Source organism: Neurospora tetraspora, assembly GCF_033439725.1.
Source record: "Neurospora tetraspora strain CBS 560.94 chromosome Unknown B0H65scaffold_6, whole genome shotgun sequence".
NCBI lineage: Eukaryota > Fungi > Ascomycota > Sordariomycetes > Sordariales > Sordariaceae > Neurospora > Neurospora tetraspora.
The window spans coordinates 2213265-2237526 of record NW_026944388.1 but is presented as its reverse complement, the minus strand read 5'-3'; the positions used below and the strand labels follow the sequence as shown (position 1 = coordinate 2237526).

Below are 24262 nucleotides of genomic sequence, written 5' to 3'. Positions count from 1 at the left end.
GGCCTGTTCCTGCGGTGGCAGCAGATGGCGTACCTGGCTGGTTTGCTAACATTTCCTTGTTTCTTTAGTCTTGTGATCAATTCCAATCGCAAGGAATACTCAAATGGTCGCTCAACTTACTTTAAGGATCCGTGAATTATCAGATAATACTATAACGTGAAAAGATTCCCGGACCTCGTCAAGCATAACAGAGAAGCCGGTCACGATTGATGGCTAGAGAACTCACAGACTCATGAGCCATTGCGCTTCGTAAATCTTGGGAGAATGAAGGAGGAATCCCATGGTCGACATGGTAGAGAAGCCTACACGTGCACTCGCAAGAGACTAGCAGCTACGTACGGCCAGAGATACTGAAAACCACCAAGATCGACCAACAACGCACAAACAAACGAAACCAACTACAGTAAAACCAAGTCTTTCAAGGGAAGCAATTTTCATCATGGTTAAAGATCCGGGAATGAACGCAGGTAATGAATTCAAGTCCAAAGCATCAGTGACCATGCCACCCCTCAGGCTCCAGAGTCTGAGCAATAACCATTTTGCCTGGTGTCCTGCTTGGCGAGGAGGATGAGCGGGCACACGCTGGTGTCTGGAATTGCTATGAGATCGGCCAGGGGTGATTCAGATCACCCCAGGAGCGAGGGTTAATTGACCAAGGGGGAGAAGAAAAAACCAAATGTAGATGAGAGGACAGAACACGATTTCAGAGGCATCTTGGTGCATGTGAGCCTGACAGATGTGGAGGCAAGCTGTGCAGCCGTCGCCATTGTTCAGGCTGTATGGGTGTTTATGTTGATGGAATCGACGTGATTTTGAGATATGCAGAGTGCACTTTCTCTTGTTGCGATGGAAGAGTGATCGAGTCCCCTGCTTGCCCGGTGGCTGTTCAGGGTTGAGAGAAGAAGCCAACGGAAGCTGCATCTTGGCATCATTGCGACGAGGGATTGCTTACTAAGCAACTTGAAGTGAGGAGGAGTTGGTTAGGGAACTGGGAGAGCAATTTCCCATCACGACTTCCCCACTCTTAACTTCACGTTGAAGGTGTTGAACCATCATTAAAGTACTATGTTGACCATTTCTTTCGTTCTCAACTAAACTAGCGAGACTAGGTACATCTGCCTACATTGTGGCAAGGGAAGCAATGGTGAGTGCCAGGTTCAATACCTTTACGAAGATTTTGACTTCTGTTACAACGCCCGGGCTATTTTTCAGCTCCTCCCTTATGCGCGCTATGCGCATCTTCACCCTTTCGCCGATGTTGGCCTTCAGTCGTTCCTGCCTTTCCTCCAATTTGTCGTCTTGTGGGGTCCCTTGAACAGTATCATTATCTTGATCATCGCTCTTTGCGGCCGAGCTCATGAACTTCGCAATCTCCTCGTCCACTGTCTGCTTGAAAGGCAATCCCGCTCTCGTTTCTCCCAGCTTCTTGTTATAATCGACGAGCTCCCTCTGTACGTCAAGGACTATACTTTCTTCATCTTGCGTTAACTCTAGAAGAATAGCCTCGGCCGATTCATACGACCCATGATACCGCGTCGGCACAGAACCCTTCTCGAGCATGGGTGCCCACCACCTATTGATCAGCTCCTGTTCGCGAAGGAGGGCGTTGCGCATATCTTCCGGCTTGATCGCGTCCCAATGCGTGGTTACTAGTGAAACCTTTTTCATGGCCTCATCTCCGCACAGGGACTGGAACATGTTTAGGAACTTGAGAGATGACCCTTTCATCCTGACCTCGGTTATCGAGTGCATGTAGATAATGCCTTTCAGCGGGACACCTAAGATATACTGGGTGGCCAAAAACTCGGCAATCGCTTCAAGCACTTTCTCGTCGGAGCGAAAAGTATCATCGAAACCAGGAGTATCGACCACAGTAACGGACTCGGTATGATCTCCATCCAGGAATAATTTGACGGCTTGCGGAGCCTTTGTGGCCATTCGTTGATCACAGAGGGTCAGTTACTTGTGCTTGGTTAGGCTGTTGTTTGTGGTAGGGAGCCTCATCTAGAGGTACTTACTCGACTCCATCGTATGCCCTACTACAGCCGACCCGGGCTTTAGTTGGTTGATGAACGTGCTCTTTCCTACACCAGTCACACCCATTACAAGAACGATTCCTTCCTTTTCTTGTGAGGTTTCCATGACGATAGTTACTAGCACGGCGACTGAAAATTGCTGACGACAAGGTTTGACTGGGTGGGACGAAGATTGCGCTGTTGATGGTGTTAGTACAGAGCACGGGGGAAAGGGATGGAAACCAAGCAAGGCGAGGGATGGAAACAAGGCCCAGCGCAGCAGTCGGTCCCAGCACAGGAAAGAAAAGGAAAGTAGAAACTCACAAAGCCCCACTCCACAAATACCTCCTCCACCTTTCCTTCTTCCTCCTCCTCGGAAAGAAGCCCGCGTGGGATTGTAAATTGTGGTGTCATGGGTGGTTGGCTTGGGGAACGGCTGAGATCAGTGGCGACGGATTTCTAGGAGGGTTCGATTCTGTTGCATTCTGACTGGATGCCACTCACGCGGTCTGAAGAAGGGGTTGTGCCTCACACAAGGCTGTGGCTATAATTTACATGCGATGTGTGTCAAGGTCCTTGTGGACGCCACGTTTCCTCCGAGATTTGACGGAAGCGAAGGCAATTGGGCATCCGTCAGGCAACCGCGGGGTTATTAACTGTGTGCGAGAGTCTGCCACGGGAAACGTAAAACAAGAGTGTGGTACGGCCCATCGCAGTTCAGTCTCGAGATACAGCTCTTGGTCATTTCACCCAGGACGTAATTTTGAGCAGTCAGAAAAGAATCAAGTCATTAACTGAAGTCAACCCAGGCTACCAGGTAAGTTCAATGGTACGAAAAATTGCCGTGGACGACAGCACTTCCTTCGATTACAAGTACCGCCCACCTGCGCTACGCATACACTATCCCTCATCCTCTTCGTTCAGCTTCGTACAAACATGCTAAACGGAGCAGCGCGAAGCAGATCGACAAATTCTATTGGCTGGGACATGTACCAGAAGGTTGTATGTTGGGCAGTGTGGCGTAGTCAAGCTCTGCGTGTTTTTGCGACCGTGACTGGGAACATGTCAGACACCTCTACAAACAGCTGAAGGAACAAGACGGTTCTGCTTTAGAGGTTTCCTCTGTAATGGGCCGAGGCGCTCGACACGACAATCAGACACTGAGCCTCTTCGCGATACTCTGCATATCAGAAAATGGAAACCGATGATGGCGACGACTATGTTGCGATCGGGATTGATTTTGGGACCGCGTAAGTTGACCATTTCCTTATTTGCTTGACTTCAGCATTGACGAGATTCGTAGGTACACGGCTGCATCGTGGGCCTGTTCCAAAGAAGCAAGTAACATTCACCATGTTACAGGATGGCCGTCGCTAGAGGTAGATGAGCGACTGATGAACGAGTCGCAAATTCCAACTCAAGTTGATCTCAAGACAGGAAAATGGGGTTTCCTAGTCCCGAAGAACGCGACCCCTATTCGCTGGTTCAAACTGCTCCTTCCTAACCCTGATGAGTTGGGAGAAGATGTTAAGGCATCCCCGCATCTCAATAAGATGAAGTCAGCTGCTTGAGGTGCATGAGAAGGCGACTGGTTACGGCCTTGATGATTTGATTTCAGACTTCTTCAGTGCGATTTGGCAGCACATAATTCATGATATCGATCGCCACATCAGTGTGGGCAAACAGCAGTTGAGGATTGCTGTTACTGTTCCCGCCCTTTGGTCGGACTGTGCACGTCAAAGGTTGATGGCTGGGGTCAAAGCAGGCATTCGCGGCCACAGCCTCTACAGCCAGACGGATGTCACTCTACTTGACGAACCCGACGCAGCAGCAACCTGTTTACTCTATGAAGGTGGGCTATCGCCTGGAATTGAGGTCGACGACGCTTTCATATTATGCGATTGCGGCGGGGGGATGGTTGTAAGTCGACCCTTCCTCAGCACAGAAAGCCCCTGATTTATCTTAGATCACCTTAATTCGCAGTGACTGACCGACGCAATACACTGGTAGGATATAACTGCTTATGTCAAAGTTACTGCATCATCGCCGGCTAAAATCCAGATGATAACACAGGGAGAAGGTAAGAGAGCAGCGAGGCCACACTTGCAAGGTTAGCAGCATCAACTGACACATGAGTGTAATCAACAGGCAAGCTTTGCGGAGGGTTTCTAGTCGATACGAGCTTTGATAACTGGATCAAACGCAAGTTTCCGCGTACCAGCACAGCAGACAGTGAATTTTGGGATTCTTTGAAACGTCAATGGGAGTATACAGTTAAGAGGACGTTCAGCGGCAGTGATCTTCACGAGCCTCTCGCTATCAACTCGCCCGCCGATTATCCTGGGAACAGCATCCAGATTCCAAAGTAAGCGCGTAATTATGTTTGCTTTCGGACATTTGTTTGAAGTATACCCTGCTGACTGCGTCACGGAAATGACAGACACTCTGTTACTCAGTTCTTCGCGAAGACTTACTCTGGGGTTAGACAACTCATCAATGAACATATGAAGGCGGTCGAGCAAGGACACGGGAAGATACCAAAGGTAAGTCATCAGAATAGAGGCTATCGCCACGCCGCCGTGGACTGACGCTAATACTTGGATTTTTTCTTGGCAGAAAGTGTTCCTTGTTGGGGGTCTCGGCGCTTCTCCCTACCTATATTCACAACTGCAGAACCAATTTCAGAACGTTTCACAACCTTCCCATCCGTAAGTCATAACGACCGCAGACCTTGTTTAGCCTTATGACGGTCGTGATTCATTTTCCTGCCGTCCGCTAACATTCCCTCCTTTCCAGACCGTCGGCAGTGGTGACAGGTGCGGTTATCATGCTTTTGAACCGTCGATTCGCCATAGTCTCCAAAAAGTTCATGAAGGCAACAAAGCCAAGAGGACTTGCGTTAGGGGCAAAGACATTCTTGCAGCCCTCGCAGACAAATTCTATCCAAGTCTTGTCTCATGAGTCGTCAGACAACGGCGGCGACCCGATTGATGCAACTTCAACAGCTAACTGCTGGCCTAACGCTGTCGATTTGTCAAGTTCTACTACTTCTAGCTCCGAGGATCCTCGCCTGGAATTATCAAACATTCTGGGCAAGCAAATTATGCTGTTACGGAATGAAAACAAAGGGCTGAGACTAGAGCTTGAGCGCATGGCGGGGAAAAAAAGAATAGAAAAGGAATACCAGCCTCAGGCGGGCGACGATCATCGACGGACGAATGCCTCTACCACTCTGAAGTATCCTCCCAGTTCCTATCCTCTTGCTTTAACAGTTGTTCCACGGCCGTCGAGGGCAGCCTGGCCCGCCTACTATGAGGTATCATGGCCAAGGCGAAACCGTGCTCAAAAGTACATCGCGATCGGAATTGACTTCGGAACAATGTATGTTACATTTTCCACCATCACCTCAAGCTTTCATGTGTCTGGGGGCTAACTCAATCCCAGTTACACGAAAGTTTCGTGGGCCTTCTCTGTTCACGCAGATATTATCCATGATGTGACAGGCTGGCCCTCCATCGTCCCCAGCCTGCATGAGGTGGAGGTTCCCACTCAACTCGACCCCGGGACGGGTAACTGGGGTTATATGATTCCCGATAACCACGATCGGATTCGCTGGTTGAAGCTGCTGCTGCTCAACGATGAAGACGCCAAGGAATATCACGACTCACAGTATCTGGAACGGGCGCGCCAACAACTGAAGGGGGTTCCAGGATACGCGGGAGACGGCGTGATTAAGCTCGTTGCGAGATTTCTCAGGGAAATATGACATCACACACTGGAAGATATCAGACGTGAGATTAGTATCGATACGTTGCCTTTAAAGGTTTGCCTAGCTGTGCCCGCTATCTGGCCGGCATATGCGCGAGAAAGACTGAAGGAGGCAGCTAGAAGGGCGGGTATTGAAGAGAGAAGGAGAATCGGCGAAACAAAGCTCATCTTGGTTGAAGAGCCGGAAGCTGCAGCCTTGTTAACGTTATATGAACGAAGGAATCATCCTGATATCGAGGTCGGAGAGATCTTCATCGTTTGTGATTGTGGCGGTAGCACGGTGGTACGTTATAGGGCTCCTAGTCCCATCGTCGTCGTCGCATTAAGCTTGAAAACTAACTTTTCGGCTAGGAGGTTATTAGTTATGAGGTTACTTCGACCGACCCTTTCTTCCAGGTCAAGGAAGTTGTCAAAGGAGACGGTAAGGAAACGATTGAATCTGATGATAGGTATGGCTACTAACAGTGGTACTTACAGGCAAGCTTTGTGGTGCTTTCCTCGTAGACAGTACATTTGAGCATTGGATGAAGATGAAATCCGGTTTGAACTTTGGAAAGGTCGAGGCCAATGAGTTTCGCTTGTTCATGAACGATGAGTGGGAGCACACTATAAAGCGAACCTTCAGTGGCAGAGAGGCTCAAGATACATTTGTGATCAGGCCTCCAGCCAGGGTCTTCTCGATGCTCAAGAAGTTCAAAGGCACTACGGACAAGTTCCATGTTCCCAAGTCAGTAGAGGTACATTTTCCGCATGCTGAATGGCGAATAACTGACGGCATTGCAGGGATACTGTCGAATATTTCTTCCACAAGACGTACACGGGCATTCGGACACTCATTAGTGAGCAGTGGGCCCTGATCCGAGAGAAATATGGGGGCGGCCCAAAGGTGAGCCTCGAATCAATGAAAATCATTGTTCCTCTGAATGCCGGGGCTAACGATGGATGTAAAGAATATTCTTCTGGTTGGTGGTCTGGGTGGTTCGCCCTACCTATACAATCAGCTCAATGGACAGCATCAGAACGTACTACAGCCAGAACGAGCGTATGAATCCCCTCAGCTACTCCTAGTAGAAGCGCTCATGCACCAGACAGGCTGTTGACTGACCTGAATCTTGACGCAGATGGTCGACTGTAGCAAGAGGAGCTGTGATCGCTGTCTTGAAGGGAGCATCTGACACCCTTCCAACACTGCCTTCTGTCGTCTCGCGAGTAGCTAGGTTCAGCTATGGTGTCGAGTTTGGCTGTCCCGTTGATGGAGTGCATCCACCTCTGGACCGGTCAATAGACCGATGTTACACGAGTTCCGATGGCAGAGAAATGGTCTATAGGATGTTCTGGTATCTTAAACAGGTATGAAAAGCTCCAAGAGTGAAGACTCTCCAAGGAAGTCCAAGTACTGACAAGACTGGCGTAGAACGAACCGGTGGATAACCGCGAACCGGTAGAATATGCATTCTACAAGTACATTCGAACTCCGAACAACCTGAAAAACGTGGAATTGGACATAATGACGAGCGATGTTGAGAACCCACCCGTGAGAATAGACCACACGGGCTCCGTCCAACATCTGTGCACCATCAACTACGATACATGTTCCTTGGAGCGAGTTGTCGCAGATAAGGGATTCGCAGGGCAACATCCACCGCCGGATGGACAACTTGCGGCTGATGATGAAATTTGAGGGCGAGCCCAAATGGTGGTTAAGAGTTGGTAACGATACGATTGAGCGAGAGGTTAATGTGCAATACCGGGGACAACGAATGATCAGTATGCTGAGCTTGAAGGTTTGACTTCTGGTACCGTTGCTTGGTATCCCTGCTTGGAGAGGGGGATAAGCAGGCACTCGTTGGTGTCTGGAAATCACCGTGAGGCCGGCTAGGTGGTGATCGAAAGCGTGGGTAACAGGGCTAAGGGGAGAGAGAGAAACTTGAATGTAGAAGACAGGACAGGATAAGATATCAGAGACATCTTGGTGCGTGTGAACTTGGCTGATGTAGAAACAAGTTGTGCAGCCGTCACAGGGAGTGTAGTGGATTGAAATTTGAAGTGATGATAAGTAGGTTGTTGATAGCAAAAGAGAAGGAAATTAACACTGAAATGGTCCACTTCGCACGGCAGGAACAACTTCCCAATCCTCATTTATCTCCACGGCAGGACCGACTGAATGAACCGGAAGAGCGCACTTGCTCCTACAGTTCCTGATACATTCCACTTGCCAACTGAACTGTGAAGTCAACCCAGTCAGTAGAGGGCAGGAGCAAGTGATTCCACGAACCACTCAGGATGCATCATAGCCTATACACCTAGAAACTCCTTGTCATAGTTGCTGCATGGGGAAGGTCAGACCGGTAATTTTGCATTGCAAAGGACGATGCATGGATGATGTGGAGGGAAAGCGCAGCTTGAAGAAGTCCATGGTGTTGATGTCTTGATGTCTCGAATGGATCCTCACCAGCCACTTGGAGATCAACTGTGGCTGGTGATGGTGACCCATTGCGCTAAATCGATTGACGGCACTGTAGGCACCAGGGCGCCATGTGGCTTTGACTACAGTGGGGTTGAGCCGTTCTCGGGGCTGTCAGTTTGCAGGGCAGTTGCAGAACCTCAACTGAAGACGGGACCGGGGTCAGGTCGGTTGTCACTGTGTTGCCCGGCAAGCTCTCCCCACCAGTGTTTGGTTTGAAGGCAGCGTCGCGTAGCCCGCCCAATTGGTCGCTGCCGCACCCAACCACAACATACACCCAAACCAAAGTCTCACCCTGGAGTCGCGAACGAGACTGACAACCAGCCAGCGCTGCAGCCGCAACAAGCAAATCAAGAGCCCGGTCGACGTAACCCTTTCCGACTTACCGTCTGTATCGCGACTTCATTGAACGCTGCCGCGCGACCGAGACAGCCCTTGCTGCCGCCGCCATCTCAATCCCTCCTCCACCACATCAGGTGCTTCGGTCGCAACAAAGTGTTTGGGAGAGTGGAAAGTCATGTCGTGTTGACATACATCATAGGTTGCTGTTGTCGTCGTTGGAGAAGCTGGCCCTTGGACCCTTCCCTGTCGGTGACCTGCTTGCCGGGTGCATCATACATCTTCAACTCTTTTTTTGTTTTTCCCCGACGTCACAGACCATCTTGTGCTTCTCGAAAGCGGCATCTTCAGCATTCCATCACTCTCAAATCTACACTTTGCGACGCTTTTAGCAAACGACTCTTCTTTTGTTGATACTTTCTTAATACAGCAGCTGCATCGTCCATTGTTCGCGCGCCCTTCATTGAGCGCAGCCCATCTCCCCCTTGCACCCGGCTTTTGCTTTGACCGTGCAGGCGCAGACTGATTCCGACACGATTGTCCCGTCCATTCACGAGTTTCACGATTACGAACAACGATTCAGCCCTCGCTCATTCCCTGCGTCCTCGACAACCATTCCTCCGTCTCGAGTCAACCTTGCGAATTTGCTCCTCCCACCGACCCTCCGACACTCGGTTTTCTGGACGAGGCGCTTCACCCTTAGTTCACCATTTCTTATTCGGTGATCCCATGGATCGGTTTTGCCGGTAGCATATTTCATACGCCACTGCGACCGCGGGTTTGGTGGTTCGGCCATGGCTGGGAAGATGACGCCAAATAATGTTACCGTCTCTCTTTTGCTACGGCAGGCCATATATTACCATCTCGACAACTGTGCCTACGAGAGCGCCCTCTTCTTTGCCGAACGACTTTATGCCCACGACCGATCTTTTTGCGATTCCGCCTATCTTCTCGCCTACACTCACTTGCGACTCGGCGATGCTCGAACCGCCTACCAGTTCAGTCGGGGCCCAGGGTATAGAGGCTTGCATTTGGGGTCCTGCTATGTCTTCGCTCAGGCGTGCTTGGAGTTGGAGCGATACAAAGATGGGATTACGGGCTTGGAGAATGGGAGGAAACAATGGTCCAAGTCGGATAACTTGGGGAGACATACCTCTTTTACCAGGATGCCGTATCCCGATGCGGCCGCCTTCAGTTGTCTCCTGGGCAGACTCTACCGAGCATACGACGACAAGAAGAAGGCAATACCATGTTTTGAGGAGGCGCTACGATGGAATCCGTTCATGTGGGAAGCCTTCACAAGCCTTTGCGACATGGGAGTGAGAGTTAGAGTGCCCAACGTTTTCAAGGCGAGCGACGGTCTTGCGCGCAACCTCGAGCATGGCCTTAACGCTACGCCCATCCTTGCCTGGATTGCAGGCCCTTCTCCACAGCCACCGGAGCCATTACAGCAAAAGAAGACGGGGCAGCAACAGAATAGGCAGCCAAGCGATCTATTCGGGCCATATGGGACATCCCAGGAATCAGCGTCGTTTCCAGATTCCGAAAATGGCTTTATATCCAAGATGTATCTTTCTCAGTCAGGAATTACATCAAGTCAGCCAGGGAAACCATTCGAGGAAACCGATACGCAACCTGCGCCTGCTCCCACCGCCCATAATTCTCAGGTTGGTCGTGCTGGACACCAAGCAGAGCCGCCGCAAGCACCACCTCGCAGAACTCGGGCGGCTCAAGCAGCGGATTCTGCTTTGACTGATGCGCCACCGAAAATGGGTCACCGGCTGGGAACAAGAAGGAAAGATAAGGCTCAAGAATCTGCCACAGACCATGCGGATTCCGGTGCCAAAACGTCGACTGTCTCCAGTTCAACTGCTGAAAGGAAACGTACGGCAGCGGGGCACCCAGTCCAAACCAGATCAATGAACAGTGATGAACCCAGGCGAAGCGCAAGACTCAACGTGGTTCCAAGATCAACGGCAACCAAGGCATCGAGCACGGCAGCAACCCGCGAGCTGAGGAAGGCTAGGCCCCCAATATCTCGATTTGCTCGGCCGGGCTCTAGTGGAGCAAACCTTGGTCGGGTTATCAGTGGCAACCGAAAGCCACCACAGGAGGATAATGGTATGGACATTGACCACGCCGAGGCACCACGCGCCAAGGAGCCGCCGGTGGTGCAGGCGGCACCACCTCCGCCCCCCGCCCCTAAACCAGCCGAGTCTGAGTCTGTCAAGGCGGTTGAGGAAGCTTTGAAAACAATATTCGACTTGTTGAAGAAGTTGGCATCCGGGTATTCGCTCTCATCCGAGTTTCAATGTCAGGAGGCAGTGGCGGCCTATATGTCACTACCGCGGAGCCACCAAGACACACCGTGGGTTTTGGCACAGATGGGAAGGACGCAGTATGAGCAGGCGAACTATGCCGAGGCAGACAAGTATTTCAAGCGTCTTCGCGTTATTGCTCCAACTCGCCTCGAGGACATGGAGGTCTACTCGACTGTTCTGTGGCATTTGAAGAAAGAGACGGAGCTTTCATTCCTCGCCCATGAGATGATCGACTCGGTGTGGGATTCACCAGAAGCCTGGTGCGCCCTTGGTAACGCATGGTCATTGGCGTATGATCATGAGCAAGCCCTGAGATGCTTCAAGCGAGCGACGCAACTTGATCCCAAGTTTGCGTACGCATATACCCTACAAGGACACGAGCACGTGGAGAACGAGGAATACGACAAGGCCCTCACGGCCTACCGACACGCCATCGCGGCTGATAAGCGCCACTACAATGCTTACTACGGCATCGGAAGGGTTTACGAAAAACTGGGCAACTTCGACAAGGCACTGAGCCATTATCACGCTGCTTCGGTCATCCACCCGACCCACGCGGTGTTGATCTGCTGCATGGGCTCGGTCTTGCACAAGCAGAAACAGATCAAACAGGCCCTACCGTACTTCACCAAAGCGACCGAACTGGCTCCGCGCGCCCCTGATGTCCGGCTAAAGAAGGCTCGTGCCCTTTTGCAGACGGGACAAGTGAAGGCGGCGCAGACAGAACTCATGATTTTGAAGGACTTGGCTCCAGACAGGGCCCAGGTGCACTTCCTTTTGGGCAAGCTCTCCAAAACACTGCACGATAAGAAATCGGCGGTGCGCCACTTTACCATTGCCTTGAGCTTGGATCCAAAGGTGAGTTTCATCCTGAAGGGTGTGACGGAGCAACAAGATTTTGCTAACTGTCGCTGCTTATAGGCGAGCCTTCAAATCAAGGAAGCCATTGAGAGCTTGGAGGAGGACGACGAGGGACCGGATGATTCCATGATGCAGTGATACCCCTGAAGTTAAACATGTTGCTTTCGGTTTTGGCGGTATGGGTTTGATGGGACTTTCTTTTTATGGCTACGGGTTTAGGTTGCATGATGATGCGTCTTTCGAGTTACATACCCCCAACAAATTGCGTTTGAAAAGCATGGCTTACCAGATGGATATGATGTTATTGGCGACGGATGGGTGACAGAGTGTCATTAATCTGATGAACGGGGATTTCTTGCTGGATGCCGGGATGGGACAGGAAGAGCAGGCCGTTCGCTTCTAGATGCAGCTACTGCTTCACATTCACATTCATGTTTGCATGGCAATGGCGTTTTTATGCTTGGGAACGAGGATCACATACGGGGAAGTTTGAGGAAGCCGGGTTTTGGCATCCCCTCATTCTTGGGTTCAGATCTCTCACCTACATGGAATTCTTCAAAACGGCATACTGGGCGATCAGACGGGGAGGTTTGCATTGAGTTACCTCAAAATCGCATTGGCCAAGATGGGTATATCCATTGGAACAGGAGTCTGGGATATGCGGTTATGTCTTCTTGTGAAGGAGGCAGAAGGAAGTTCGCGGTTCAGGTCGGAGGGAGTTGATGAAGGAAAGGACAGTCATTGCAGATTGGAATCGAAGAATAGGTACTAATGCAAGATGTCAAGTCTGACAAGGTACTCGAACTGGCAAGAGCGTCCGTATGGCTTCGTATGCGACGCCTGGTAATTCGGACGGGTCAACTTCGTCGTGGTGATTTGGTGAAGAGAAGAGTTGCAAGAGCGGATGACACATGCGAAGAAGGCACCACGACGCCCGGAGATACCAGGCCAGAAGTACCGGACTGCACTGGGACAGCTTCAGCAACTGCAACCCGTCTGGAGTCTGGAGGCAACGTGAGGGTGATCTGGGATGGGTGACTCCAGTGCGCTTCAAGGTTCTAGAATATACAAATACATCAGAGGACCTTTGAATCCCCAGATTTCCCGACGCTCCTTGTTTCCTCCTTTTGTTTTCCACCTTCTCTTCAAGAATCTCACCCATTTCAGACGCGATTTCCAAATTGGAACCAATCAGAGCGAACCTGCTCGAACAATTCGAGATCAGAATCAGACAAGAGCGGTCTGCTGGCCCGTTCTCGGTTTCCAGACGACGCTAAAGCAAGGTTGAGCCACGCACAGATCATCTTACGGTCTTTCCCGCATATTTTTGGACCAACAGCACAACGCGATGTGCAGCGGGCCGCTCTTTTGGGGGAAAACAAACGCTTCCTAGCACCACGCTTTTGGAGCAAGAAATAACAAGCGATTTGCACGTCGCAAAATACGGCAGTTTTGATTCAGTTCTAAAAAATAAATTCACACAACGCACGCAGGCACCACCACTCGTAATTCCGAAAAAGGATTAGTGCCCTTTTGCTATCGGCCACCTTCCCACTCATTCCACCCTTCGTAATCAGCACCAACCCCCAAAGCCGCAATCCGGGCAGGCGCGCAGCCACCTGTTGAAACCTTTCTTGCCCTCTGGTGACCCGCTGATTCCATTTCCCACCCCCCCGTTTCCCGTGCCTATTTAACCAGATCCTCTCCCTCGCCCCAAACCCTCTCCATTTCCTGTTCCTCTTCTCAGCGTTCTTGGTGTCTGCTTTTTCTTATCCACAAACAGTACTCCATCAATCTGTGCATCGCGCCACGGATTATCTACATCAAATAAACAACTCCATCAACTAATCAACATGACTGGACGTAAGTAATAATCATTTGTTCTCATCCTCTTCGTCGACGTCGCTGTCGTCGATGCATGGCTGCGCGGTTGCTTGACCAAGACTTCGCGATACCTGTTTGGCGGTCGAGCGTGTACGTGGGGAATGTGTGGTAGTGATGCATGGGGCATGGCTCCTTAACGCGTCACGTCACCTCACCTGCAGCACACTGCCTTCAACCACATCACGCATTCACATCGTCAACAACCACCAACTTGCATCTGACCTTATCGTCGTCGACAACCATTTTCTATCTGTCCTTCAGATAAAGCTGACATGATGGTTCTATAGGCGGAAAGGGTGGCAAGGGCCTCGGCAAGGGCGGTGCCAAGCGCCATCGCAAGATTCTTCGCGACAACATTCAGGGTATCACCAAGCCTGCTATCCGCCGTCTCGCCCGTCGTGGTGGTGTCAAGCGTATCTCTGCTAGTATGTCGCCTTCCTCCAACCATCCCACCAGTCAACAGTCAACTAACCCTTTCTCCCAACAGTGATCTACGAGGAGACCCGTGGTGTTCTCAAGACCTTCCTCGAGGGTGTCATCCGTGACGCCGTCACCTACACCGAGCACGCCAAGCGCAAGACCGTCACCTCGCTCGACGTTGTCTACGCCCTCAAGCGCCAGGGCCGTACCCTCTACGGTTTCGGTGGTTAAATGTGACCATGAAGCTTTATACTTCTGGTTAGGGGACGTTCACGACGATAGGGAGAACAACAAACGAGCGATTGATTACTACAACATTGGCATGAAACTTTGGGCGAATTTTTGTGTTGCGATTCAAGTTTTGATACAACCGCACAAGGGAATGGCGTTCTTTGGGGCACACGGGTACTACCGCTTTTGACGGCTGGTTTTGGCGGGGGGCGTTGGTTAGTCATGGCAAAGGCAAAGGGACGACTACATCTTTGATATGATGAGAAACATACAAAGCGAGATGGATGGATGCAGGGGAAGATTTGTTGTCACAGTGCGTTGCGCGCTTCTTCTCTCTCCATTCTTCTGTTGTTCAGTTGTCACCAAATGAGAGAAAGGAAGATGTATGATGGGCACGTAATAGGCTAGTCATCATCGATTACTTCACATGATAATTCAACGTCCTCTGCAGCGTGTTTCCTCAGTCTTGGGTCCTACACTATGTCGGCGATGTGTGATGCGTGCATGAGTGATGGCGTACGATTTAGGCTGCTAGGAATTGGCATGTTCTCCCAAGTCCTTGCTGAACAACGCCGACAGTTTTGGATATGATCATGAAATGCGTCTTGGTCTTTTATGGCTGAACGATACCGCTCGCCGGCTCGATTTGTATGCTTCAACTAATAAATGACTTCAACCCTTCCAGCTAATCCAAGGGGTATAAAACATTACGAGTACCGTATCACATCCCTTCTTGTCCCTAGTCCTATCATCATCACATCGACAACCAATTCCCATCTCCTCGGTGACGTCCCACGGCATTCATACCATCCGACTGTAACCTAACACTCTCAAAACCACCCAGACATCCATCCCCGTTCCTTGCTGTGGTCTCCTTCGGTGGTATCACCTCCTCCCGTTTCTCTGCCCGCTCCGTCTCCAGGGACATCTGCCTCCCCATCCCCCTTCCACTCAGGATCACCACCTCCACTCTCGTCTGCCCCAACAACCCAACCCACTCTGTTCCTACCAGCATCATCACCGTCTTTTTCTTTCTCCTTCTCCTTGTCTCTTCCCTTCTCCCGGCCCTTCACCTCGTCCAGAGCCTTCACCTTATCCATTGCCTTCCCTCTGGTCTTCCCCCAACTACTACTCTCCCACTTCACAACCCTGCCACCAGTGCCGCCACCTCCAGCGTAGTATCTGTCCTACAAATACTTCCTCCCCGCAGCCGCCACCCTCGCCCTAAACACGGGACTCCGAATCTCCATGTTCGTCTTATAAAACGGACTCATGATGGCTTTCACGTAGTTCTCATACACCTCCGCAAAGAAATTCCGTATCGCTTCTTCGGTCTGCGGGGAGGTCGGGTTGGCTGCTATCGAGGTCGAGGTTCGCGAGCTTGTCCCGCCGCCCCCGATTAGGGTGGGGGTGCTGGAGTTGGAGCCTCCGGTCAGGGTGGAGAGGGAGGGGATTACTGATAAGGAAGAGGTCGAGGCGGAGGTTGGGGGGTGGTGGGAGGATTGGACTAGAGTGGAGGTGGAGGAGGAGCCGGAGGAAGAGGGGTGGGGGAGGGCAGAGGAGGAGGAGGAGGTCGAGGGGGGTTGGTGCAACAGGAGGAATTTGATGTTGGAGGCGGTTAGGAAGCAGGAGATGTAGGAGGTGAAGAAGCGGTCGATTAGTTTGAGGTACCTGGGGGTGGGTATGAGGTTAGTATGGGGACTGGAAGAGGAGAGTGAGAGAGGGGAGGGGGGAAAGAAGGGGGCGAGGGGACAATGGGGGGAAGGAAGACATACATCTGCCCGTTGGTCCATTGGACTTCTTCGACTATGTCGAGACTGCTGTGGATGATGAATTGGTTGAGCTGTCGCGCTTGTTCGGTGAAGCGCGCCATGCCGTCGCCGCCTTGTTTGCTGGTGCCAAAGTCATACTCGAACAGCGGATTGTCTTGGGTGCCGATGATGGCGAAGTAGTAGCTCATGATTGTTGTTTCTGTGGTGGTGTCTGGTATCCCTGATGTCCTCTGTGCTGCGCAAGCTCCCCTGTCTGGTGTGTTGGTCTATCGATGATCGATCTATCGTTCGCTTTCGTGTGTTTCTGCGTCTCGTATCGTGCGTGGAGGTGTCGTCGAAAATGTGTTTGCGACCAGCGCTATTTCGTTGGTGGTTCGGGGTCGCGACAAGCTAAAAGGTCCGGAATTGGGTTGGGTTGTTCTGTTCTTGTTGCTGAGAATGCTGGAAATCGTACAGCGGCCGGTTTGGCGGGCGGGCGCGGTTGTTGGAGCTGGAGGTTCGGTGACGGATGGCGCTAACGCTGCAGGTGCTCCCGTGTCCCCCGTGCACCCGTGTGTCCATCTGCCGCGGACAGTGCGCGGACAGCGGGGTGATTTTTGGAGCAAATGGAAAAGATCGGGGAATTTCACAAAGATGGGGGCTCCACGAGGCTGAACAGTGGACCTTGCAAGGGGGGTTCCAGTCCTTAGGTTTCAAGGACTGGGCCTTGGCACCCGCTCCCTCCAGCTGGTCCGAGACATTGAGACAAGCGCGCTTCGTTCGGGGTTGGGGTTGGCGAACGGACCCGCGATTTTTTTGGACGGGACTGTTTGGACGACGACCGCCCGCCCGCGCCGATTCCCGCGATACCTTCGGGACCCATCCTGACGAAGCGAACTGGTTGCAGCAGCTCTCCCCCCAAACATCCACCACCACCACAATGTTTGGGGCTTTCAGATTCACAAACCCCCTCTCCGGGGGTCTTCTTTGGTAAGTGACCATGTTGCAGCTGCGCTAAATGTTAACGGCAAATGCTAACCATGATGCGACAAACAGGAAGATCCCATGGCGCATGTCCAAGTTCCAGAAGCTCAGGCAGCGCCGCAGACTGAGGGCAGTCGACAACGTCGTCGACACCATCGAGAACGCCCTCGCCAAGAAGGGAGAGACTGTCAAGGCAGTGGAGCGCTGGAGGGCTGAGATGCCCACCGAGGCCGAGATGCTGCCCAAGGACAAGTACACCATCTTCGACCGCAAGGAGAAGAGGTACCGCAAGGGCATCCACAGTATGGACCACCATTATGCATCGATTTATAAGGGTCAACGACCAAGGCTAACATGGAATTTCTTCTTCAGAGCTTCCCAAGTGGACCCGTGTCTCCCAGAGAGTCAACCCTCCTGGTTACTAAGACCTTCGATCCGGACGATGGACGATATCGTGCAAGCATGTATATCACTTGTAACATTACGCAGCCAAATGGCATGGATGACATCGGAGATACCGGTAACCGGACCGTTTGCTTGGGGGAAAGAAGAGGAGGCCTCCTGTCTCGTCTCGTAAGGAGACTGACTGACTTGAGGTTCTGTCCATCATGGACACTTCTACTCGTTCCGTGTTGAGATACCAATGCAGAGAGCAGCGCAAACACGGCCAGACAAGCATCACAGAAGAATGTGTGAAGCCATACCGAATGGATGGAAAATCAATAATTTCCCGAAATACCATAGCAAGATACCAATACAAGAACGAACATCATGTCTCCCAAGGGGTATTTGTCTTTCACGCTTCTCTGTTTCGCCTCCACCTGCCCTGAATGAAAACCCCGTAATTTCAGGGTCTGATTGTATGTTCTGTGTCGATTTGTGATGACGGCTGGTTGAATACCTGTGCACTGGATCATGATGCACTCCTCATTGTCCCGCGCAACTCCCATGCAATGTTAACTTTAGCGCAAGCGGCCGTATTGTTCGTCGTTGTCGTCGTAACGCTTGTGGTCATGCTCCCTCATTCTCTCGGCCTGGATTTGCCGACCAAGACCACCGCGGCCCTCGTCGTAGTCCTCACGGTACTCATCCCTAACTTGGCCGCCCGACTTTCCACGGCCGTACTGTCGCCCTTCCTCGAAGCCTGGGTCGAGATCGGTTCTAATGATACGCTCGTCCAACTTGGTGCCGCCAATGTACTTCATGCAATCGAGGGCGTCCTGATGGGTGTAGTATTCGACGAAGCAGAAACCGCACGGTGTCTTTTGTAAACGATCGAGGCCCATGACCAAGCGCTTGATCTCGCCGCATTTGCTAAAGAGTTCGTAAACCTGTTCTTCGGTAGTGTAGAAGGAACTGCCGAGGCAAAATCGGTTAGTTTTTGATTAAGGACTGCATGTGGCTATCACCAAGGGTCAGCGTGGGGCAAACTTACAGATTGCCGACGTAGAGAGTGGTCGCATCCTTCAACGGGTCATCGAACGCTTCGGGATGCATGTTACTGTCCTCATTTTCTCCATCGCGGTGGTCCCGGTCATGGCGTCTGTTGCGCCTGTTCTGTGTTGAGTGGATGGGTCAGCGGTCGACCGGGTGCTAATTATGGACAGGAGAGATTGGCAATGTTTGGGCATGGAAATGCCGTCAGGGACTGGAGCACTCACCTTGTTGAAAAAGTAGGCGCTTGGCCTGTCAAGGCGCTCTACGGTGCTCCTTTGGCGAGTGTTCAACATTGTTAGTGAAGATGGATTATCAGTTTTTGGGTAAAAGTGTAACCAGGAAGAGGAAACCAAAAGCTTCCAGCTCAAGTTCAGTTGTTTGGAGTTCTCGGCTGAGACCTCGATGGGGATGATGGTTTGCCAATGGAATTGGAACTGCTAAAGTACAGGCAGGCAGGGCAGCTTGCTGAGCGCGACTGGACTGCCCGTGGACCGCGACGGCAGGCTTAATTGTTGGCGCACAGTGTCACAGTGCAGGGAACATCATCGCAATCCAGGGCAGTCTTGGCACTTCAACGGGCCAGCCGTTGGAGGTGGGTCAGGTACCCTATTTTACGAGGTGCCCGCAAATATGACGACGGCAGGCAAGGGCAGAGAGATGGAAGCAAGGGCAGAAGCAGTGGAGGTGCTTTGATCCAACAATAATTGCCGGCCGATTGGACCGCAATCTGGCACCCAATTTGTACAGGCGCGTCACAACACTACCTCTACTGTACCTTACCTTTTATAGAGGTAGTCTGTAAGTCCCGAGGTTATCCATTCCCGTCCCCTCTCATCCCGGGCTGCCCGTCTCCTGTTGATCAATGATGGCGTGAGACGACGCGGCGAGCACGGTCCGAACAGTCTAAGCACGGACAGTTGAAACGGAAACGGCTGTGGAAGGAGTGGAAACGCGCTAAAGTGAAGCTAACACGATCGATCAAGACAAGCAACGGAAAACACACGGCATACACACGGAAGGGGACGCCTCTACTGACGCCCTGGACGCCTCATTTACAGCACTGGCTCGGACTGCCAAGGCATAGTGGCATCCAGCATCCATCCAGCACCATCCATCCATACCTAGCACTACACGCTAGTCAAACCTTGTTGTTACCATCCTGACCAGCCAACCGAGACCACTAGCAAACTTCGCTTTCCCGGCTTCCTTCCCATCGAGGGGCCTGCCGCTTCAAAAAGGGATCCCAATCTCTCTTTCCCTTCCCTCCCTTGGCCTTCTGCTCTTGATCACCTTTTCAAACTTCAAAAACCGAGAACCGCCATTACCAGTACATAGGTACATACCTCGACCATAGCCCCAGTGCGCCTGCCTAGTACCTACATTACTTCAGCAGAGAAACCGAAGTGCAGCACGACAAACCGGCCCGTGCATGCTAGGACCTCTACCACTAGCTATTTCTGCCTAGCCAGACACCAACTTCGACTTATTTGCGCAACACGAACCACCGTCGTTTGTGGGATTCACCAAGGTTGGATAGTATAGCGACAACAGCCTTTACCACAAATCAGTCGGGATGCCCAAAATCCAGAGCTTCTCGGCGCCCTGGCTCCAGGAGCCAAACCCCGGCCACAAGCTCTTTGAGCAGTCCGAGGAAAACAGCCGGCTCCCCGCTTCGATAGCCTTCTCCAGGAACGCCAGTCAGGGACCCAAACGCACCATCGCTCAACGAGGAAACGAGGTCTTTGTTGCCCGCGGAAGGGAAATCAGATGGGGAGATATCGCCTATCTGAAGGACGCCTGGGAAGCCCATCAGTCACGGACCGGTGCTGCAAGCCACCTCAACGGAGATAGCTCCGATAGCTCCTTCGAGGTCTACGATGAGGAGACAAGCCGTCTTCCCCAGGGACCAGGCTACCGGGTATGTGGCTTCACTCCCCCGAGACTCGGCGCATACGGCGCATCAAAGATGGCAGAAAGAGTGTGGTATCTCAAAGTCAGGTACTGACATAGCCTTCCTCTTCTAGATCATCAAGACCCCTGTCGCCAGCGAGATTCGGCAGCTGGTCATCTCCCCTAACAAGGATCAGTTGGCCGTCCTGACCTCCCACACAGTCCACGTCTGTATGCTGCCCGACACCTCTCACCTCACCTCTGGAGAGACGGCCCCCTTCAAGCCCAAGTTCTGGACCCTCGGCCCTACCACTCACGTCACCTCCAAGTCCGCTGTTGTCAGCGCACTATGGCACCCTCTGGGCGTCAACGGCAGCTGTCTGGTAACCGTCACCGAAGATGCTGTGGTCCGCGAATGGGAGCTTTCCACTATCGATCGGTGGTCCTTCGACACCCCTACCCTCGAGGTCGACCTCAAGAGGCTGGCCGACGGCACTTCAGTGGACCAGGATTTCGGTGCTTCGACATCGACCAACAAAGCCTTCTCGCCCGATGACTTCGACATGAAGGTCGCTTCGGCCTGCTTTGCCTCGCGCAACTCGAACGGCTGGGCGCCAATGACATTGTGGGTGGCCATGGCCGAAGGAGATGTTTATGCTCTGTGCCCCCTCTTGCCGCGCCGCTGGTCGCCTCCTCCGACACTCATTCCCTCGCTTTCCGTCTCTGTCGCCCAAAAGATCGAAACCCTCGAGAGCGATCCGGAGGCCACTCGGGAGGAGAAGCTCCTCGCTAAGCAACAACTGGAGTGGATGGCCGATCTCGACAATCAGGAACCCAAACTCCTTGATGGCCCCTATGGAGAAGTCACTGAGGTGTATTCGCGCCCCTCTCGGCCGGGAAGCATTCCTCGACTCCAGGGTCCCTTCGAGCTCGCTGTTGCTCCCAAGGATGAGCAGGACGACGAGGTTGAGCTGAAAGATATTTTCGTCATCGGCGCTAAACGCAACACTGCCGAGCTTATGATGGGCGAAGATTTCGAGCTTTATGCGGATGATGATGATAAGGATAGTCTCTCCATGTCAGTCATCTGCCTCCTATCGACTAGCGGACAGGTCAAGATCTGTCTCGATATCGATGGGGTTGAGGCTCAATGGCTGCCTCCGCGGAACGCCTCGACCCGGGGTTTCCCTGACCACGACATCCCGTCGTTGCTCGTGTTCCACACTTTCGACACGCTCAAGCCAGCCGAAATCACACCCGACAGTTGGCCGGTGTTCAGTGAGGATGTCACCACCCGCTATGCGTTCTACGTCACACATGCTGCTGGCATTACCTATGTCTCACTGGCTCCATGGGTTTCCCTTCTAGAGAGCGAGCTCCAGAGTGACTCGGAGGCTGGGGTTGACTTCCGGTTCGACCTCATGGTCAAGGGACAGCGTGCCGAGGTCGATCGCATCTACACCCCCCAGCATGCCCAGAATGTCCTTGCTGCCGCTACGGCTTTCAAGAGCTCCGATCTGGGCCACTTTGTTTTGTCCGCTACTCACAATGACCCGGTCATCATTTTCTTTGATACGCCCGAGAGCGAGTTGATGTCGGATCGTCAGGAGACCCCCGTGCCGACCGAACATGGAGATACGCCTGAACCTCTTACGGTTTGGGAACCTCGGCCGCTGTTCCATCCTTCCGAAGTATTGAGCCGGCCTAGCACCCTGCCTCCGTGGGTGGATGCACTGAGAACTAGCAGGAAGCGCCCGCTTATGCAGCAGGAGGTCCGGTTGTCGGTTGCCACCCTGGAAATCTTTACCGAGGGTCATCGCCTTGTTAGCTCCGAGGTGTTTGAGCTCAATAATGCCGTCGCCGAGCTCTTCAGGAAGTGTGAAGCACTGACATACGAGCTCAAGGAGCAGATCACCAAGGTATATGAGGTCAACCAGCGGATCGAGACCATTTCTGGAGAAGGAGAGAGCAGAAGCACCAAGGAACAGAACATTTCTGAAGAAATGCTCGTCAGAAACAGGATTGATGTGATGAAGGTCAGACAAGAGAACCTCGCTCGCCGAGTAGACAACCTGCGCAAGCGCTTGGGTCAGGTCTCGACCCGGGAGTTGAGCGACAAAGAAAAGGCTTGGGCAGAGGAGGTCCGCACTTTGGCAAGCAGTATCCTGGGCGACGAGGAAGAAGAAGATACCACCACGGCGTCTATCTCTACTGCCGGGCAGTCACTCAAGCGTTTTGAGGAGGTCCAAACTCTTAGAGACGCCCTGTTTGAGCAAGCCCAACAGCTTCAGAGCACGGATAGCGTTGACGGTACCTCCTCGCAGATGCCCGTGATGAAGATCCCGTCGGAGATTCGGAAGCAAAAGGTCGTGCAAGTCATGAGCTTGTTGGATCGTGAAACTGCTCTCGTGGAGGCAGTGAAGTCGCGTCTGGAAAAGTTGAGTATTGATTGAGTCTACCTTTCCGCAGGTTCTTGTTTGGACAGTTAGATGGGTTGGTAAGGGAGGCTCTTTGGTTGAAATTTCTGTAACAAAGTCAATAAAAGCTGTTTTTCAAGTCGCGACTTTGTGTTTTCGGTGTTGAAGGCGTGTGTTGGGTTAAGGCTGTCACAAGTGTGAACCAAAAGTAAGCAACTGAAGGTTTCAGGGATTGTGCCAACTTCTCTGCTGGCATTGAGTTTGCCTTACTTTGGTGTACCTTCAAGAAGAAATGGGTTTATGCCCAACCACTGCATTCAAGCGAATGTTGGCTGCTGCTAGCTCATCTTCTCGATCGGAGGTTCGACCACTTCAGTTCGCGGTTCATTGCCTATGCTTTTACGCCCCATCTGCTGTGTCGTTCAAATTGGTCTTGCGTTCATCATGGGTTCGATTGTCAAGTTATCGTCACCCCCTCGCTTCTTTCATGCTTTATTTTCATTTGTTTAAACGGGAAGCACAAACTCTAGTGAGACAAGGATAGTTTTAGGCAGTCGAACCATGCAGTTCCCAAGATCCTGGATCGTCTAAGCCGGACAACGTTGGACAAGGACAACAACCTGTGTATCGTTAAGAGGCACGTCAATATCTCTGCTGTGTCGCCGGGCCCATGTCCGTGGCTTGTTCTTCATAGTAAGTGGAAGAGAGCCATGCATATCCCTCATATTATCAATAACAACCCATACCCAGTTCCAAGGCTTCTCGCTGACGCGGTTCCGAATCTTGCACAGCTAAAACCGGTCACCCTCATGGCCTAACCAGCTCTAGCGAGTCCCGGTCAAGTTCACACGAGCAACTTTGGTGTACGACGTCCGACGTCCGACAAAGAACAATCACAGGAAAGTCAAGTGGAACCTCAGCGGCGTTTCTCAACTTCAATATGTCTCTTTCCAAATTACGCTCCCCCGGTTTTCTCGACTCGAGGCTATCTGTGCTCATTTCGGTATCCCGACAGCCTCGAGCTTCAAAGAGCTCGTTACCACACTTGGCCTCACTCACGCGGCCCGTTACTAATGCGTACACGAGTTACACCCAGGCTAGGGCTGTCATTCATCAGAAGGTATTTAGCATATTTCTTTATGTCTTTGGGGGGTTATTCAACCTAACCCATGATCATCGTTTTGCAAGGCGGCGGTGTTGGCGGTGCTGTGACGGCAAGCATGCATACACAAAAACTGTAGCCTCACTTTTATGAAGACAAATTAGGCCTAATAATGCCGTGTTATGTTCCAATCTATCCTTTCGAGGCTCTTGGTTGAGTTTGGATCACTTGGTCGCTTCTTTCCAAGCTGACACTGAAATCAGAGACCGAACTGACAACATACTGATCGCTACAAATACGTTGTTGTTCCTCCTTGACATGACACTCTCGAAAACAACCTCGCCTACTCTATCATTCCATACACGAGCTGTATAACAC

At 51.9% G+C, this 24262-nt stretch overlaps 8 protein-coding genes across 8 annotated transcripts; 5 read left to right on the top strand and 3 right to left on the bottom strand.

Moving 5' to 3' along the window:
• Positions 1-1119: 1119 nt before the first annotated feature.
• On the bottom strand, positions 1120-2142 carry B0H65DRAFT_430646 (P-loop containing nucleoside triphosphate hydrolase protein; the record flags this gene model as incomplete). The annotated part of the gene is made up of 3 exons (XM_062824894.1): positions 1120-1926; positions 1964-1968; positions 2019-2142. The coding sequence occupies 3 exons, from the start codon at positions 2140-2142 to the stop codon at positions 1120-1122; spliced, it is 936 nt and encodes a 311-aa protein (XP_062679523.1).
• Positions 2143-3595: 1453 nt separating this feature from the next.
• Positions 3596-5885, top strand: B0H65DRAFT_263913 (uncharacterized protein). Its single transcript, XM_062822663.1, has 7 exons — positions 3596-3935; positions 4026-4095; positions 4164-4380; positions 4456-4558; positions 4632-4723; positions 4812-5396; positions 5460-5885. The coding sequence occupies exons 1-7, from the start codon at positions 3762-3764 to the stop codon at positions 5779-5781; spliced, it is 1563 nt and encodes a 520-aa protein (XP_062679522.1). The 5' UTR covers positions 3596-3761; the 3' UTR covers positions 5782-5885.
• A 3495-nt stretch (positions 5886-9380) lies between these two features.
• B0H65DRAFT_430258 (uncharacterized protein) lies at positions 9381-11906 on the top strand (the record flags this gene model as incomplete). Its single annotated transcript, XM_062824869.1, has 2 exons — positions 9381-11765; positions 11829-11906. The coding sequence occupies 2 exons, from the start codon at positions 9381-9383 to the stop codon at positions 11904-11906; spliced, it is 2463 nt and encodes an 820-aa protein (XP_062679521.1).
• A 1715-nt stretch (positions 11907-13621) lies between these two features.
• B0H65DRAFT_444574 (histone-fold-containing protein) lies at positions 13622-14303 on the top strand (the record flags this gene model as incomplete). Its single annotated transcript, XM_062825689.1, has 3 exons — positions 13622-13631; positions 13940-14077; positions 14140-14303. The coding sequence occupies 3 exons, from the start codon at positions 13622-13624 to the stop codon at positions 14301-14303; spliced, it is 312 nt and encodes a 103-aa protein (XP_062679520.1).
• Positions 14304-15309: 1006 nt separating this feature from the next.
• B0H65DRAFT_263819 (Sedlin) lies at positions 15310-16364 on the bottom strand. Its single transcript, XM_062822662.1, has 2 exons — positions 16079-16364; positions 15310-15974 (listed from the first exon to the last, which is right to left on the bottom strand). Exons 1-2 carry the CDS (start codon positions 16261-16263, stop codon positions 15491-15493), a joined length of 669 nt encoding a protein of 222 aa, XP_062679519.1. The 5' UTR covers positions 16264-16364; the 3' UTR covers positions 15310-15490.
• A 630-nt stretch (positions 16365-16994) lies between these two features.
• Positions 16995-17463, top strand: B0H65DRAFT_430956 (mitochondrial 54S ribosomal protein YmL31; the record flags this gene model as incomplete). The annotated part of the gene is made up of 3 exons (XM_062824917.1): positions 16995-17044; positions 17111-17340; positions 17411-17463. 3 exons carry the CDS (start codon positions 16995-16997, stop codon positions 17461-17463), a joined length of 333 nt encoding a protein of 110 aa, XP_062679518.1.
• A 281-nt stretch (positions 17464-17744) lies between these two features.
• B0H65DRAFT_472860 (uncharacterized protein) lies at positions 17745-18951 on the bottom strand. Its single transcript, XM_062827167.1, has 3 exons — positions 18700-18951; positions 18474-18595; positions 17745-18394 (listed from the first exon to the last, which is right to left on the bottom strand). The coding sequence occupies exons 1-3, from the start codon at positions 18766-18768 to the stop codon at positions 18001-18003; spliced, it is 585 nt and encodes a 194-aa protein (XP_062679517.1). The 5' UTR covers positions 18769-18951; the 3' UTR covers positions 17745-18000.
• Positions 18952-19695: 744 nt separating this feature from the next.
• B0H65DRAFT_263725 (uncharacterized protein) lies at positions 19696-22946 on the top strand. Its single transcript, XM_062822661.1, has 2 exons — positions 19696-20393; positions 20500-22946. Exons 1-2 carry the CDS (start codon positions 20049-20051, stop codon positions 22816-22818), a joined length of 2664 nt encoding a protein of 887 aa, XP_062679516.1. The 5' UTR covers positions 19696-20048; the 3' UTR covers positions 22819-22946.
• Positions 22947-24262: the final 1316 nt, after the last annotated feature.

What these genes read in the sequence shown, in the direction of transcription:
- B0H65DRAFT_263819 (XM_062822662.1), bottom strand. Translation starts at nt 16,263, where the DNA reads ATGAGCTACTACTTCGCCATCATCGGCACCCAAGACAATCCGCTGTTC. An exon ending in CAATGGACCAACGGGCAGAT is followed by an intron (nt 15,975 to 16,078) that starts GTATGTCTTCCT and finishes ACCCACCCCCAG; the next exon opens with GTACCTCAAACTAATCGACC.
- B0H65DRAFT_263725 (XM_062822661.1), top strand. Translation starts at nt 20,049, where the DNA reads ATGCCCAAAATCCAGAGCTTCTCGGCGCCCTGGCTCCAGGAGCCAAAC. An exon ending in CCCAGGGACCAGGCTACCGG is followed by an intron (nt 20,394 to 20,499) that starts GTATGTGGCTTC and finishes TTCCTCTTCTAG; the next exon opens with ATCATCAAGACCCCTGTCGC.
- B0H65DRAFT_263913 (XM_062822663.1), top strand. Translation starts at nt 3,762, where the DNA reads ATGGCTGGGGTCAAAGCAGGCATTCGCGGCCACAGCCTCTACAGCCAG. An exon ending in ATTGCGGCGGGGGGATGGTT is followed by an intron (nt 3,936 to 4,025) that starts GTAAGTCGACCC and finishes ATACACTGGTAG; the next exon opens with GATATAACTGCTTATGTCAA. An exon ending in GACACGGGAAGATACCAAAG is followed by an intron (nt 4,559 to 4,631) that starts GTAAGTCATCAG and finishes TTTTCTTGGCAG; the next exon opens with AAAGTGTTCCTTGTTGGGGG.
- B0H65DRAFT_472860 (XM_062827167.1), bottom strand. Translation starts at nt 18,768, where the DNA reads ATGTTGAACACTCGCCAAAGGAGCACCGTAGAGCGCCTTGACAGGCCA. An exon ending in GCGCCTACTTTTTCAACAAG is followed by an intron (nt 18,596 to 18,699) that starts GTGAGTGCTCCA and finishes CACTCAACACAG; the next exon opens with AACAGGCGCAACAGACGCCA. An exon ending in ACTCTCTACGTCGGCAATCT is followed by an intron (nt 18,395 to 18,473) that starts GTAAGTTTGCCC and finishes TTGCCTCGGCAG; the next exon opens with TTCCTTCTACACTACCGAAG.